Genomic DNA, 15,834 nt, shown 5'->3' with positions numbered 1-15,834 from the left:
CTGCCAGTGAGCACCCCAGCCACTCCGGTGAGCATCATAGCTGCATTTGGCCTTGAGAGCAAAGGTGTCTCCAAGCAAGGCTGTGGATGGTCAGCCAGTGCCATGAAGGGGAGCGCCCGCAGCCCTGAGAGGCCTCTGCCAGGAAAGCACACGAGAGGGAAAGAAAGGCCTTCGTGTTGCCCATTTCCCAGAACATTCTCACTGACTCATGAAATTTTCACTTTGCGGGCCATGACACATCTATTTGCACTCATTTTTCAAATTCAGTTAGTCTGGTACTTTGGCCTCATTAGAGTGGTTTAAATAAGACTGTGTTTCTCTCTCATGAAGAAGGTGGAAGGCAGGCTGCCCAGGGCTGCTCCACGTGGGGCCCAGGGCCTTACGTGACCTGTTTGTGCTCCGCCGCACTGGTGCGTGGCCTTTGTCTTCCAGGCCTCCTCGCACAGCGGGCAAGATGCTGGAGAACCAGCCATCACATGTGCATTCTAGCAAGGACGCCAGAGAACCAAAGCACCCCATCTCTACTCTGTTTTGCTCCCTGTGTGTATCCCGTTGGCCAGGACTTGGTCGCACGGCCACGCCTAGTTGCAGGGGTGGCTGGGAAGTGTAGTGCTGCAGCTGGCTGCTCTGTTGCTCTAACTGAATCCAGGTTCTATTACTGGGGATGAAGGGAGAATTGGATGCTGGACAGCAGCTACAAATCTCTGCCGTGGGGGAGCAGTATTTGGAAACAAACCTGTTTTATGAGGTCCATTTCCGAGAGTATTTTCGTGCCTGGCAGGAGACACTGTACTGAGCCCGCCAGGAGGTTTGCACAACATGCCTCACACGCGGGCCTTTCAGCTGCACACTCACAGCCTGTGCTGGAGGGACCAGCCCCTCCGGTCCCTGGCTCATGCCCCACCCTGGGCCTCGGGTCTCCCATCCGCTGGAGCCCGTCAGCTGCCTCAGGGCCCCGCTGACGCCCGGGCCTGCCAGCAGCTGGGGTGCTGCGGGTGCCCGGGGCAGTGGGGACTCTGGGGCCGGGGGGGTGAGGAGGCGGTGTGATGGGATGTGCCGGGGGCCGGGGCGGACTGCAGGAAAACTCTGTAGTGAGGGGCGCTGGGATCTCCACACCCCAAGGGTCACGGCCACCTGCCCCAGCCCTGAGCATAGCATCCAGGGCAGCTTATCCTGACGCTGATGTGATCGGACCCGGAGGACTGGGCTTCCTGACCCCTGTCATGCAGGGGCAGGCTGGGTGGGAGGGGATGGCTGTGGGGATGGAGGCAGCCCCGGGAGCCACACACACACACACACACACGCACACACACACGCGCGCGCACACGTGCGGAGCTGCTGTGGGCCCCGGCTCACCCACGCCTCTGGCTGGTGACGTCAGGGCTTTGTTCCAGGACCTCCCTGCAGCCTGTGCATCAGTGTCTGAGGACAGAGGGGACGCAGCGCCCTCGCGGGGTGCCTAGGGGCCCACCTGGGGTCCTCCGGGAGAGCAGGGCCTAGGGCATCCAGGAGGCCTGTGGCCTCAGAAGCAGTGTCCGCGTTTCCTTCGGTCTCATAGAGTCTCCCGCGCCTCGTTGGGAGAATCTCAGGAGAGGAACTGGGGAAGGAAGGGAAGAAGGCTTTGTCTGAACCGCCAGGAAGACGTGTGGAGCCCCGCGGGGTCCGTGGGCACCGAAGGAGCTGGGGTGCCCGCCTGCAGGAGGGGCTGCGCTGAGCTTCACGCTCTCGGGGGCCAGCTCCTGAGCAGTGGTGGCCTCCTGGTGAGACCGGGGTGTGAGCGCTGGCTGGGCCTTGGCGGGCCCTACCCACCGGCTCCTGGGGAGAACGCCTGCGTCTGCCCTGTCGATAAGCAAACTGTCGTGACACCCGGGTCCCAGCCTGCTTTGACAGAGAGTAGAGATCTTTGGAACTAAAATTGCGGACGGCTACAGGTTAAAGGAAGCAATAAATTCTCAGTTCACTGTTTGGGGAACAACCGCATTTGTTGCAGTGTGATGTGAGACTCCTGTCATGTTGTGTAGCCCAGGTAAAGGTCCCGGACACTCCAGACAAAAGCATTCAGGCACCACCGACGCGGTGTGTCTGGAGGGCAGCGTCTGCAGAGGTCAGTGGAGCTGGGGCTGGGTGTCCCGGCTCGTCTGCGCTCAGGGCGGGGAGTGTGCGTGGCCGGTGGAAGGTGGGGCTGCGTGGAGGCGGGAGTCCCAGCCTCACCTGGGCCCCGCAGGGACGTGGCTGCCTCCGAGGAGCTCAGGGTGAACAGCTCTCCTTTCCCCTTAGGGGGACGGATCATGAGGAGCAGAGGGAGAGGAGGAGGCTCGGATGTTCTGTGCCGTGGCAGAGGACGTGGCCAGAGCCCACGGCAGCCTCACTGCAGACCCGGGCAGGCCCCGCTGATTTGGGTCAGCTCCTGGAAGGACCTTTGGCCACATGTTCCTGCGTTTACTCCTCCAGTTCAGTCAGTCAGTTCAGTCGCTCAGTCGTGTCTGACTCTGCGACCCCATGAATCGCAGCACGCCAGGCCTCCCTGTCTATCACAAACTCCCAGAGTTTACTCAAACTCATGCCCATCGAGTCGGTGATGCCATCCAGCCATCTCATCCTCTGTCGTCCCCTTCTCCTCCTGCCCCCAATCCCTCCCAGCATCAGGGTCTTCTCCAATGAGTCAACTCTTCGCATGAGGTGACCAAATTACTGGAGTTTCAGCTTCATCATCAGTCCTTCCAATGAACACCCAGGACTGATCTCCTTTAGGATGGACTGGTGGGATCTCCTTGCAGTCCAAGGGACTCTCAAGAGTCTTCTCCAACACCACAGTTCAAAATCATCAATTTTTCAACACTCAGCTTTCTTCACAGTCCAACTCTCACATTCATACATGACCACTGGAAAAACCATAGCCTTGACCAGACGGACCTTTGCTGGCAAAGTAATGTCTCTGCTTTTTAACATGCTATCTAGGTTGGTCATAACTTTTCCTTCCAAGGAGTAAGCGTCTTTTAATTTCATGGCTGCAGTCACCATCTGCAGTGATTTTGGAGCCCAAAAAAATAAAGTCTGACACTGTTTCCACTGTCTCCCCATCTATTTCCCATGAGGTGATGGGACTAGATGCCATGATCTTAGTTTTCTGAATGTGAAGCTTTAAACCAACTTTTTCACTCTCCTCTTTCACCTTCATCAAGAGGCTTTTTAGTTCCTCTTCACTTTTTGCCATAAGGGTGGTGTCATCTGCATATCTGAGGTTATTGATATTTCTCCCAGCAATCTTGATTCCAGCTTGTGCTTCTTCCAGACCAGTGTTTCTCATGATGTACTCTGCATATAAGTTAAATAAGCAGGGTGACAATATACAGCCTTGACTTACTCCTTTTCCTATTTGGAACCAGTCTGTTGTTCCATGTCCAGTTCTAACTGTTGCTTCCTGACCTGCATACAGGTTTCTCAAGAGGCACAGAGGGCTTTTTCACAGCCGCAGGGTCAGTATTAAAATGTGTCGCGTTACCATCAGCTCGTTGTGACTTGGGGAAGTGGAGAACATCTGTCTGCAAAGCTGCAGCCACGCGGCTGCCTATGAGAGGCGGGCAGCCGCCCCGCAGCCTCCCTCCTGCCCGGCCCTGGTCTGACCCCTGGCTTCCTCACCCTGAGCAGGCCCTGCCTGCCCCCACCCTGACTTCTCTTTCAGAACCAAACCCCTCCACCCATGACAAAGTCCAGTGCCCTCTGCTGTCCCGATAACCCCAGAAAGATGCCACGACCCACAGATCCCGGGGGACCCGAAAGCGCTCGTCACAGGGGCCCAAACCTGCCTGCCTGTCTGTTCCCGGAGCCTACTGGTGCAGGACTGAAACTGGGCAGGGAAAACGCAGCCCGGCTTGTTGGAGCGGAGAGGGCGTTTTACAAGAAGCACCCCTACCAGAATGTTATTTCTAAAAGCGTGAACTGACTGCATCTGCACAGGGCGCCCCCACCCCGCCCCCAGGCCTGGGGGCCCAGCCCAGTGAGTGGAGGTGACAGTCACCTCCACAGCGGCCTGGAGTCTCAGCTCACTCATCTGTAACAATGGGCTGATGAGAGCGACCTTCCTGGGAGGGTGGTCGTGAGGATTAGACACCAGCAAGCTGGTGACATTGGGTCACTTGGTTTCCTTGGGGAGGGGATTTAGGACCAAACGGCTCCGCCATCAACCCTGAGGGGCGTCAGAGGCAGGGGCGGGCTGCTGTGACCCCACCCTGTGGCAGCTGGAGACAGTCTCCCAGACTCACTGCCCAGCTCTGACCTGGTGAAAGGACGTGCCCTTCACACCCTCTGTCCTCTTCTGGCTTGGTTTACAAACACAGTAGCTCCTGGGAGTCCTCCCGCCGGGTCTGATGCTGGGTTCTTTTGGGCGTTTCTCATCCTGAAAGACACTTTACCCACGTGGCATAGCTGCTGTCAGTGGCATTGGCCTGCTGCTTGTGGCCGGGGGGGTCTCGGCATGCAAGCACCCTGCAGAAGCCCGCTGCTTGGGCCTCCCCGCCCCTCCCCTCCCCTGCCCCCCCACCCCTCCCCTCTCCCCCTCCCCTCCCCTGCCCCTCCCTGCCATCTTAGAGGCAGAAAGCAGCTTTCTGGACCATCCTCGCCCTTGCCCTCTGCAAGCACCTGCCTCCCAAGGGGAGGGCGAGGTTCCTAGCCCAGCGGCCGTGGGGGTGCCCAGACACCAGGCACTCTGCCAGTTAACCGCTGCCTTTCTTTTTCTCTTTCCACAGGAGTACTTTTATCCAAGGTACTTAGGTAAGTTGAAATCACGGCCTCCTTTAGTTGGGGAGGAGAGGTTGCTCAGACCGCGTCACCGAGTTGTTCCTGAGGGACGAAGCTCCGTGACAGTGAGGTGGGACCTCGTGGGCTCACAGGTCAAAGCCTGGTCTGTGACCCTCCCACCGTGGTGACCACTAGTGTCACTTGCAGCCAGCGTCGTTGTTGGCAAACCTCCACATCGCTCTGACCCCCAGCTTAGCTGGTTAACTGGGAACACGGTTGGTTTAGTCTCAGGACTCCCCCTGTGACGTTTCTGAAGGCCCCGGGGAGCTCTTGCCTGTGTTGGCTGTGGCTGTTGACACCGTAAGAGTAACTAAAGCTGAGAACATTAGAGATGATTTTGCTTAACTTGAACAAGATTGTGCAAGCAAGCCGCCTTGGCTGTCAAGCAGCAACGTCTCTGTCAATGTTGGGGGGAGGGGGCCTGGAAAGCCCCGCTAGACTTTGCTGGGAGCGAGAGGAAGACGGCCCAGTCTCTTCAGGGCGATCTGGAAGTCCCCGTGGAGCTGCTCCTTGGTCCGTGCCTCTTGGGGGCTCTTGGGATGTCTGTACTTGTGGCGAGAGAGGTATTCGGGGCTCTCCCTTCTAACTGTGTCGAGTGCATTTTGGTCACTTTTCCATTGACCTTACAGCCTCTTAGAGGTGCCTCTCTGGGGTGCACATCTGGTGGCAAGCAGAGTGGACCGTGGTCGGCCCTGAGCAGCCCAGCCCAGGCCCCGTGTGGCCTTGCTCCTGGGTGCGCGGGTTTGTGTCCTCAGGAAGGGTGCCGTGGTCCCCTGTGCCGCCTCCGGTGCTGTCCACTGCCGTGCCCACTTCCTCCGCGTTTGCTTGGGCAGCAGCGGCCTCCTGAGAGGCCAGTGCAGTGGCTCAGCGTCCGTTGTCCCAGATGCTCGTGGTCGCTCCCCACCCTGGCCCGGGGCGGAGGCCCAGCTGACTGCGTAGCGGGGAGGAGCTCGGTCTCCATCAAACCCAGGGCCCTGTTCCAAACAGGGGTAGGGTTGAGATGGAGCTTGGGTCTCTGCCACCGTCAGAGAGCATCCAGAGGGCCACCAGAGAGCCTCCTGAGCAATAGCAGGACCCTCCCCCCTCAAGGTTGCAGGGGCCAGCGCCCCTCAGACAGAGCTCTGCCCGTTGGAGGCACCTGCTCGTTTTTGGTGTTAAAATTCTGTGTCAGCATGAGCATGTCAGAGGGTGACGCCCCCTCCCTGTCTTGCAGAATGCATCAATGAACATGGCTCTCCATACAGAAAGAACCCAGCTTTCGTCACCTGCGTGCAAAGTAAGCGTGCTCCTTCCTTGCAGCCCCTTAGTCTGGGCTCTCAGGGCCTCGCGGTCATTCCCAGGGGCCCCAGGTGTCCCTATGGCCTTCAGAGCCACAGCCTGAGGTCAGCCCCCTCTGCCCTGAGCCAAAGTGTGTGCGGCATGAAGTGCTGACCTCTCCCAGGTAGGGGGAAGGCCCATCTGGGCCCACCTCCTGGTCAGTCAAGTCCCCTTTCACTACAGTCACTGGTTCTGAGAATGTTCTCAGCTCACTTGGTGGGCAGCATGCTTGGTAAGCGGGGTGCACTGGCAAACTCCTGGGCTTTTTCCAGTTTTTTATTGTAACAAACAAACCAGAGTGGTCTCCTTGTCTCCCTGAGCACCTCTGCTGGGTCAGCGCCTAGGAGTGGGAGTGCAGAGGGAAAGCTGTGTCCTTCCCCAGTTTTGACGCAGACCTGGCCAGTTACCCCTACAGAGGGCGGGAGTGTCCCCCAATACCTGCACCTACCAAATGTACTTCTTTTTACTTTTTATCTTTTCCAGTAGGAAAGTGGGGAAATGACCCTCGATCCGTTCAGTTTAGTTTTTCTTACTCATGAGTGAAGCCGAGCTTCACCTGTTTCTTTCTCTGCGAATGGTTTGTTCATATTCTTTGCCTACCTTTCTCAGTTTGTAGGAACTGTTGAGTTTGTAGGAACTGTAGATTTTGCGGGTTAGCCGTTTATAGTAAAGATAGCAAGATTCCCCACCCCCCCAGGTTATCACGTATCTTTATTATTATTATTAAGCTATCATACGGTAACACTGACATTTTTGGTGTCCGATCACATGGCTTTCGATCCACCCGTACACACGTCTCAGCTGAGCCTTGACTCCAGGCCTGGCTGTGGCCTGAGAGTCCCATGAAGCAGACACGTTATCTCTGCCCCCGTCAGCCTCTGGTGCAGCCGTCTGTGACCCAGCTGTCCCCACGAGGGCAGTGTCTCGGCTTTCTCTTCTGAGCATGCCCTTCCCAGGTTATAACTTGTCGTTGCCCTCACATTTCTGGAAGGAGGAGCAGAAGCCACGAGACTGGCCTCCACTGACCATAGCAGATGCCGCGCATTCCAGTGCAGAGGGTGGCCTCTCTCCCTCGCACCCTCCCACCACTGGCAGCAGGCAGATAACCCCTCACCTCCCTCCTGTCGGGCCTGGGTCAGGGCTCAGCCCAGAGCCTGTCCACGGGCTGCCCGCATCCACCGAATTCCTCAGAAGCTTGGGACACCCGCAAACATGCTCCTCACTCTGCCCCAGAGATGAGCTTCCCAATGAGGCAGCAAAGGAAAGTGGGTGGAATTCTTCCTGCTGGGAGTTGTCCACCCCCAGGAGAAGGTGGGGTTGCCCTCTCGGCCTGGGGACCCTGAGATTTGTAATGGGCGGTGTTGGGCATTCTAGGCAAACTCAAGGTGAAGGTAACAAACTCAGGCTTGTCCTTCTGCAATAACTTAAGTCTAACCGAGTGTGTCTGGTGGGGACGTGCCGGCGTCCAGCCGCCCCTCCCATGGGGCCTCTGACGTGCTGGGTGCTGCAGGGGGGTGGCAGGACCATCCGGCTCGGGAGCTGCCTGGCCCTGTGCACGTCCCCCACTGCCCAGGGGTCCTGGGCACGCTCCGTGCGAGCTGGACACGGGACTGCTGAGCGCTCGGGGAGCAGGGGCCACTGCTCGCGTCTCGGGGGAAGCTGGGCAGGGGGTGGGGACCTGTTCCTGCTTCCTGTGCCTGCCGGGGCCCTGTGACCTGCTCCCTGGGAGGTCCGTCTGGCTCTGGGGCCCAGCCAGGCCTCGCCTCTCCCCCGAGGCCCCAGGGCGCAGCCCCAGCCTCTAGTCTGGTGGGTGGGCGGCTGCTCCCTCCAAGCTGACCTGAGTTTCCTGGGGTCAGCCGGGGCCTGGCCGGCCTGGTCTGTGACCGCCTCCGGGGGAGGTGGGGTTCGGTGTGGCCAGCCAGTGCCCCGGACCTGCTTTGGCGCTCTCCCAGCTCAGGGCCCCCTTCTCTTTGCTTTCCACTCAGAGCTGCCTGACCAGTGCTCTCCAGATCCCTGCGATAAGAAAGGGACCCAAGTCTGCCAGGACCTCATGGGCAACTTCTACTGCCAATGCAGAGACGGCTGGGCAGGGCGACTTTGCGACAGAGGTGAGCCTGCGCTACCTGGGGAGATAGGGGTGTCGGGAGCCCCCTCGGGGCCACCAAGGGCCTGGGCTGGCAGGGCTGGGCTCTGGCCCTCCTCTTCCGCTCCTGCCAGGGGACACAGCCACCGCAGCATGTCCAGCTGCAACAGGAGTGAGGAGATGTCGGGGAGAGGCCAGCTGTGTGGGGACACAGGAGCTGGTCGGCTCCCAGGAGATGGGTGGGTGGGGTCCTCAGCCTCTCAAGTCCTCCCGGAGGCGTGGATGTCTGGACAGTGCTGGGTGTCCTGCGGCTACCCCAGGCAGGGTGCCATCCAGCTTGAAAAGCCACGGTGCTGAGCCCCAAGCAGTGCCCAAGCCAGGCCAGCTCTTCCAGGGCACTGTGGGGGAGCGCGCGCCATCCCTGAGGCAGGCTCCCTGTCTGGGCCCCCACTGGTTGGAAGGGAGTCAGGAGCAGGTTCACCTCTGCCCTCCCTGAGTTCCCGGCATGCTGGGTCAGCAGAGAAGCTGCAGTAGACCCTGGGACCTGGTTAGAACCCTTGGGCAGCCCCTCGCTGCAGAGGGAGCCCTGAGCCCCTCAGAGCCTCCCATCCGGATACAAGACTGTGCCCCCCACCCAGGGTCTGAGCGTGGATTCTGTGGGGCTGGGGGTGCAAATGTTGCCGAGTGTTCCAGGCGGTCGTGGGTCACCTCTGGCCCCGCGTCCTGTTCCCAGATGTCAACGAGTGCAGCCAGGAGAACGGAGGCTGCAGCCAAATATGCTACAACCAGCCGGGCAGCTTCCAGTGTGCCTGCCACGGGGGCTACACGCTCTCCCCAGACAGTCGGACCTGCCACGGTGAGCCTGACCCGGGACCCCCGGCCTCTGTCCTCGCCCGTTCGCCTCTGCAGTTGCCAGAAGTCAGCAGGCTGAGGCCTCGGTCGCCTGGCTCCTCTGCGGGAGGCTGAGGTTGTGGCTGGCTCCGTGGCTCTGGAGGGAGGGCAGGAGGGCGTCCTGCAGACACGGCACATGCCCAGGCTTGTCCGTGGCCACGAGCCCCAGAGCCGGGACACAGGCTGATTCACTCAGATCTGTGGACGGAGCCCGCCCCGCTGGGGAGGCCTGTCTGCTGCTCTGGGAGAGGCGGTGGGGTGGTTGCCAGGCCTCCTTCCCGGCCACGGAGCCTGCAGACGTTCCTGTGCACATCAGGGCCCCAGACGCCTTGTGGGGAGGTGTGGGCAGGATCAGAGCTCACAAATGGTAGAAAAGGAAGGTGCCTTTAATCGGAGTGCTGGCAAGCTGGGGAGATGGTGGGCTCAGCAACCCCCAAAACCACCTCTGAAGACTCGGCTTGGCCTTGAGAGCTTTTAAAGGGACGCAGGAAGGAGCCTCATTAGCCACTGAGATGCGGGTCAGCGTCCTGCTGCCCACACAGCATGCAGGCCGCTCAGCTCTCCTCACGGCCCCTCCAGGCACTGTCTTACTGTCTGGTCACACAGTTTGTTCGTGAGGTTACTGAAGGGGAAGCTGGGGAGAGACCTGGTCATCTGTGCTTTATTTCTAGTTCTTTGATCCGCAGAAAGAACCATTACGTTAAGCAGGGTGCTGTGTGAAGGTGTGCTTGGGCCAGAGGTGGGGTGGAGCAGGGCAGGGCCTGGTTAAAAGCCAGTTACATGCAGTTTTGCTAAAGTGATGTGAAAGGGGGCTTCCTGCTCAGGGCGGAGTCCTGCAAAGGCCTGCTCACAAATCCGCACTTACAGAACGTCGCTGCCTCTCTGAGGGGTTGGGCTGATGGTCTGCTTTCTGTAACTGCCTCCTGCTGACACAGGCACCATGCTCTCAGAGGGAACGATGTCCCTGGAGGCCTGGAGCATCTCTTTGCTGACGGTTTTAGTTGCCTCCTTACACATATGGGCAGAACAAACGATTCCAATGCCCACAGAGACACAGATTGTCGTGAGCGATAGTGTGAATCCCATTCTCTCAAGGCCACAGGTTCAGTTCTGCTCAAGACAGAGCCGCGTCTGGCATGTCTGCAGTCTGCTCATCGTGCAGTCTGCCTGTGCCTCTGGCGCCAGTTACAGCCTCTGTGAACCCACTCAGACATGTGCATCCGACGCTGAGTCTGTGACTGTCGTCCTGATCAGGACTGCTTAGCTTCATACTTGGTGGGTGGGGGGTGGGGGGGCCTGCAGGGTTCTGCTCGATGCCTCCAGGATCCTACCTCATCACCCCCGCCCCACTGGCTTCCCAAGGCTCCAGTCACCAGCCTTCCTCTGAGAAAGGTCTGCTCTGGAGTGAAGCAGAAGGCAGCTACCCTGCACCCCCACTTCTGCAATCTGGGGCTGCAGTCTGGGGCTCCCCACATCCAGCACCCGGGGCACCCCAAGAAACCACTGCAAGCTGCCCACTCCCCAGAGGCACCCGTCTCTCACCCCACTCTCCAGGGGCACCTTGCCTGCCCACCTCCCTCTCTCCATGAATTCCCATCTGTCGCGGCAACACAAGGGGTCAGGGCCCGGGGGGCCGGGAGCCCCAGGGTGGCCCTGAGCACAGACGCGGGTCGGCTCTCTTATCTGGAGAAACCACTTCCAGTCAATGCACATTGGTGCCTCCCAGGCCTGACGAGACGTGGGAGGCATCCGTGTGTCCCGGTGGCAGTTCCCAACCCCCCCCCCCCCCCCCCCCCCCGCCCTTCACAGCCATCTGCCTCCCCTGAGAACGCACTTCCTGGCAGGGCGTGTTGCAGGGCTGTCGTTGTGAGGTGTGGAAGGCGGTGCTCAGGGACCCAGGGCTTCTCCCCTCACTTCTCCAGGGGCCCTTCTCTACTCAGACTCAGCCTCTCCTGTGCCCGCAGCTGCCGGGGCAGTTCCAGGGCCTGGCCCAGACTGTGGGGCTCAGATTCTAGGGGAGCCCTGTGCTGTCCGTGTGGGTGCCCCAGGCACTGTCGCAGCCCTACGAAGGCGCCCTCTTTGGAAAACCCCGAGGGCCGGCTTTGAACCACTTGTGTACCTCACAGACCACCCAGGGGTGAGGCGGCCTCCGGCTCTGAGTGAATCCCAGCATCCTGCATCCCTGACTGAGGACAGCGGGGCAGGCTCTGTGCCTCCCCTGTTAGCAGGACTGGTCTCTACTTAGCCTGACGGCACGGGCCCCACCCCAACACCTGTTTCGGGGTGTGCCTGCAGATGCTGGCCCTGCACCTCCCTTTCTCTTGGCATCTCTGTTTCCTTAGGATCCCTGCAGTGAGGCATCTTCTCACCATGTCCTCTGTGGTCAGCCCTGAGATGCTGAGAGCGAGGGGGTGGGGACTCTGCACCTGTGGGGCTGGGCTCCAGGGGTCTGCCCTGAAACACTGCCCAGCCTTTGCGGATGAATCTCTGGGCACTTTCTTGGCTGCGAACAGGGGACCACCCAGAGGCTGGTCATTGCTCATGAACTTTTATGGAGCCGGTTAGGTAGAGCAAGACTGCAGGGTGGGCTGCGAGCTTTCCCTACGATTGTAGTGAAGTCTCGGCAGCTGAGGGCGGGGGCTGGTACTGCTGAGACGGCACGGTGTGGGGTACCTGCATGTGGCCCCCAGTGTGAGCGTGGTGCCTACCCGCTGGGGACTTCACTTGGCACCTCCCGCCCCTGGATAGCTAGGGCTGGTCTGGACCCACTGCCAGCCTGGCCCATGTGGGCTCGGCCCAGCCTGGCTCCTGCAGTTCCTATAGGTTGGGCAGCTCGGTGCAGATCAGTCCTGACAGTGTGGGGCCCGCAGGCTTACAGGCTCCCTGTGGGGAGCACATGGATCATTCCTGCCATCTCTGGGAGGAATCTTAGTTTCCGCGTCTGAAAGCCTGTGTTTGCCGAGCTCCCTTGTGACAAGTCAGGAGCAGCTGTGAGTCTTTGCGTACTTTGAAGTACCAGTTGCACTTTCTAGAAATTCCCTGTCTCCTTAGGAACCAGCTCTTGGCTGCAGGCTTCTCCTGTTGATACTGGTTTGGCCATGTGGCAGAGGGGAGGGAGCCTCAGGACAGACCCTGATGGTCACTGACCGTGACTGTGGTGCTGGTGTTCCTCGGGCAGACCTCAGTGTGAGGCCCATGCAGTCAGCGTGGTGGCCGGGGGGCTCTGGGGATGCGGGGTGGGACTTTGGGTTAAAAGGCCCCAGAGGTACTTTTTTACCTTCCTGGACTGCTGTCGTTTGAATTCAGCAACAACTTTGTGCACCTGGCCAGCCAGTGCCCTGCAGAGACAGGAGTCAGCCTTCTCAACCAGGCCCCTGCTTCTGGGCTGGGGCTGAAAGCCCAACGGATGGACGGAAGGGAAGAGGGCGGGGGGAGGGGAGGGGAGAAGGTGGGGGAGGAGGGGGGGAAAGTGGGGGAGGAGGGGGGAGGGGGTGGGGGGGAGGGAGAGGAGGGAGGGGGAGGGGGAGGGGGGGAGGGGAGGAGAAGAGGGGGAGGCAGCGCTGCACTGACACCGCCAGGCCAGGCCGGGCTCCCCCCGCAGAGCTGGCCGCCTCTCTGTGGTTCCTGGCCAGCGGGCAGCAGTTCCTTCCGGGCCGGCCGCCAGCAGGCCTGGTGGACCTGATGCAGCTGGTTTTTCCTGCAGACGTAGACGAATGTGCGGACGTGGGTGCCTGCGGGGCGGCACGGTGCCAGAATCTGCCGGGTTCCTACTCCTGCATCTGCGACGAGGGCTACGTGTTCAGCTCGCAGGAGAAGGGCTGCCGAGGTACCTACCTGAGGCCACACGGGACACACACGCACACACAGGGCACCGTGTTCCAGGAAGCACCATGTGCCGCGTGCCCCTAGAGGGTCCGAGTACCTGCACACACATGACGTGGCCCCTGCCTCACCTGCACACGCGTGACGTGGCCCTGCCTCACCTGCATGCGCATGACATGGCTTCTGCCTCACCTGCACACATGTGGCCCCTGCCTCACCTGCACACGCACGACATGGCCCCATCTCACCTGCACGCATGCGACGTGGCCCGTCTCACCTGCACACGTGTGACGTGGCCCCTGCCTCACCATACACACGATGTGGCCCCTGCCTCACCTGCACATGGTGTGACGTGGCCCCTGCCTCATCATACACGCAACATGGCCCCTGCCTCACCTGCACACACATGATGTGGCCCCTGCCTGACCATACACGCGACGTGACCCCTGCCTCACCTGCACACGGCGTGACGTGGCCCCTGCCTCACCTGCATGCGCACGACATGGCCCCGTCTCACCTGCACGCGTGCAATGTGGCCCCTGCCTCATCTGCACACACATGATGTGGCCCCTGCCTGACCATACACGCGACGTGACCCCTGCCTCACCTGCACACGGCGTGACGTGGCCCCTGCCTCACCATACACGCGACGTGGCCCCTGCCTCACCTGCACACACATGATGTGGCCCCTGCCTCACCATACACGCGACGTGGCCCATGCCTCACCTGCACGTGCGCGACGTGGCCCCTGCCTCACCATACACGTGACGTGGACCCTGTCTCTTGTGCAACCAGCCTCTCCCCAGAGACACAGGGAGATGGGCCGGGCAGCCTGGATCCTAGGTGCTGCCTTCTTTCCTGCCCCCAGCGCACCTGGCCCAGCCATGTCTAGGGGCCCAAACAGCCACACTGCCTCCCACCACTTTCCTGCCTGGGGCCTGTGGCTGCCCCTCCACGAGGAAGGAGACAGGTGGTCCCAACCTGCCTCCCTAAGTCCCCCAGGCCATCCCGGCTCCCCCACCCTGGCCACTGTCCTGGGCACAAACCTGCGCCCGAACCGTGAGCCTGGCATCCTGTGCCGACCTGGCTGTGCTGATGGCCGCCATGCAAGCATGCAGCCATGTCCCCAGGACGGAGCCGGCGGGCTGGGTGGCAGTGTGCGCCTGGGCCACCTGGGGCCCCACACTGGGCCTCGCACCCGCTGAGGTGTGATGGGGGCAGAGACTGGCGACCGTGTGGGCTCAGGGGCTCCCTGTGGCTGCAGACGTGGACGAGTGCACAGAGGAGCGCTGTGAGCAGACCTGCGTCAACTCCCCCGGCAGCTACACCTGCCACTGTGATGGCCGCGGGGGCCTGAAGCTGTCCCGGGACATGAGCACCTGTGAGGTAGCCCCGGGCGGCGGGCGGGGGCAGCAGGGCCCCAGGGTTTCGCACCCCCGCCTGCTAGCCGCGCCCCCCCCCCCCCACAGGACATCCTGCCCTGCGTACCCTTCAACGTGGCCAAGAGCGTGAAGTCCCTGTATCTGGGCCGCATGTTCAGCGCCATGCCCGTGATCAAGCTGCTCTTCAAACGGCTGCAGCCCACGAGGTGAGAGGGTGGAGGGCGTCCGGGCCCGAGGGAACGTGGGCACGAGGCTGCCTGGTCGGAGCGCCCACCACCAAGCACGGCCATGCGGGTCTAAGAGCTGGTGCCAGCCTTCCCTGCCCAGCGACTCACTGCCTGCGTCGGCGTGCGGATGGCACCCAGTCTGCCCACCTGGCGCTTCCTGAGGCCGGGCGAGCCCTCGCCAGGAAGGGCCACACGCCGCAGCCTACGAGTGACCCTCTTGTTCCCGCCGGCCCGCAGACTGGTGGCTGAGTTCGACTTCAGGACCTTCGACCCCGAGGGCGTGCTGTTCTTCGCCGGAGGCCACCGGGACAGCACCTGGATTGTCCTGGGCCTGCGGGCTGGCCGGCTGGAGCTGCAGCTCCACTACCAGGGCGTGGGCCGTGTCACCAGCAGCGGGCCCGTCATCAACAACGGCGCGTGGCAAACGGTGAGTGGGGCCCCCGCAGCCCCGCCCAGGACCCCGCAAGGCTCGGCAGGCACGGCCGCAGCAGGGCAGCCCCGGCAGGAAGCCTGTACCCTGACGGGCGCTATCTCATCGCAGAAGCTGAGCTGGGCTTCCACCAGGACTGCAGTGCTCAGTGGACCCGCTGCACTGGGGACACCTGGCTATGTCTGGAGATGCTTCTGTTTTTCACAACTATGGGTGGGGGCTCCGGGCCGCTGGATTGAGGCCACCGGGGCCACTGGGCCCCCGCAGCACACGGGGCTCCCCTCCCCAAGGGTCCTCAAGTCCAGACTGTCAGCTGCATCGCGGCTGAGAACGGGCTGAGATCTGGGTTCCTACCCTGCCTCATGTGCTCTCAGTGGAGGTGAGGGTCGGCCGTGACTCAGCAGCATCCTGGGCTCTGCCTCCGGGCCCGCTCCAGTCCTGCTGACCTCCAGGGCTCACACTTGGCTGCCTCTAGATGGAGGTGCCCTGATTGCCCAGAGCCTGGCCTCTGGCCATCGGCTCTCTGTCAGTACCACAATACCTGGAGCAAAGTGGCCTGTGACACACAGGCTTCCTCCCAAACTGTTAGAACTGGGCTTTTAGAAGTAAGTGCTTGAAAGAGAAATGGGAAAAGCATTCTTTTTTCCTTTAGAAGCGAAGATAAAATGGAAAAAGTTGCCCTGGCCTCCACGAATAAAAGCACTGTAGACATTTGCTAGTGTTTCCATCCCATCAGTGGGTCCAGTTCCTCCACTCCTAGACTCTTAAACCCCAGGCACCATCACGACAGCAGGAGGAGACCTTCTGCAAAGGGACAGATAAGACAGTCACTCTTCAGGGAAGCTGTCCCCGGGGTTGAGGATGCTCCACATGTGGGAACCTGCT

At 61.0% G+C, this 15,834-nt stretch overlaps 1 protein-coding gene across 1 annotated transcript in view; it reads left to right on the top strand.

Annotated features, from left to right (window-relative positions):
* GAS6 (growth arrest specific 6) overlaps positions 1-15,834 on the top strand; it is a 29,235-nt gene that overhangs the window by 6,202 nt on the left and 7,199 nt on the right. The window contains exons 3-10 of the mRNA XM_061133173.1: positions 4,746-4,770; positions 6,011-6,073; positions 8,100-8,222; positions 8,931-9,053; positions 12,792-12,914; positions 14,175-14,296; positions 14,380-14,498; positions 14,757-14,946. Of these exons, the coding sequence (XP_060989156.1) occupies positions 4,746-4,770; positions 6,011-6,073; positions 8,100-8,222; positions 8,931-9,053; positions 12,792-12,914; positions 14,175-14,296; positions 14,380-14,498; positions 14,757-14,946 (888 nt within the window). The remainder of the gene's footprint in view (positions 1-4,745; positions 4,771-6,010; positions 6,074-8,099; positions 8,223-8,930; positions 9,054-12,791; positions 12,915-14,174; positions 14,297-14,379; positions 14,499-14,756; positions 14,947-15,834) is intronic.

Source organism: Dama dama, chromosome 30, assembly GCF_033118175.1.
Source record: "Dama dama isolate Ldn47 chromosome 30, ASM3311817v1, whole genome shotgun sequence".
NCBI lineage: Eukaryota > Metazoa > Chordata > Mammalia > Artiodactyla > Cervidae > Dama > Dama dama.
Note: the sequence above shows the minus strand (reverse complement) of the source record. Positions and strands in the feature narration are given on the sequence as shown.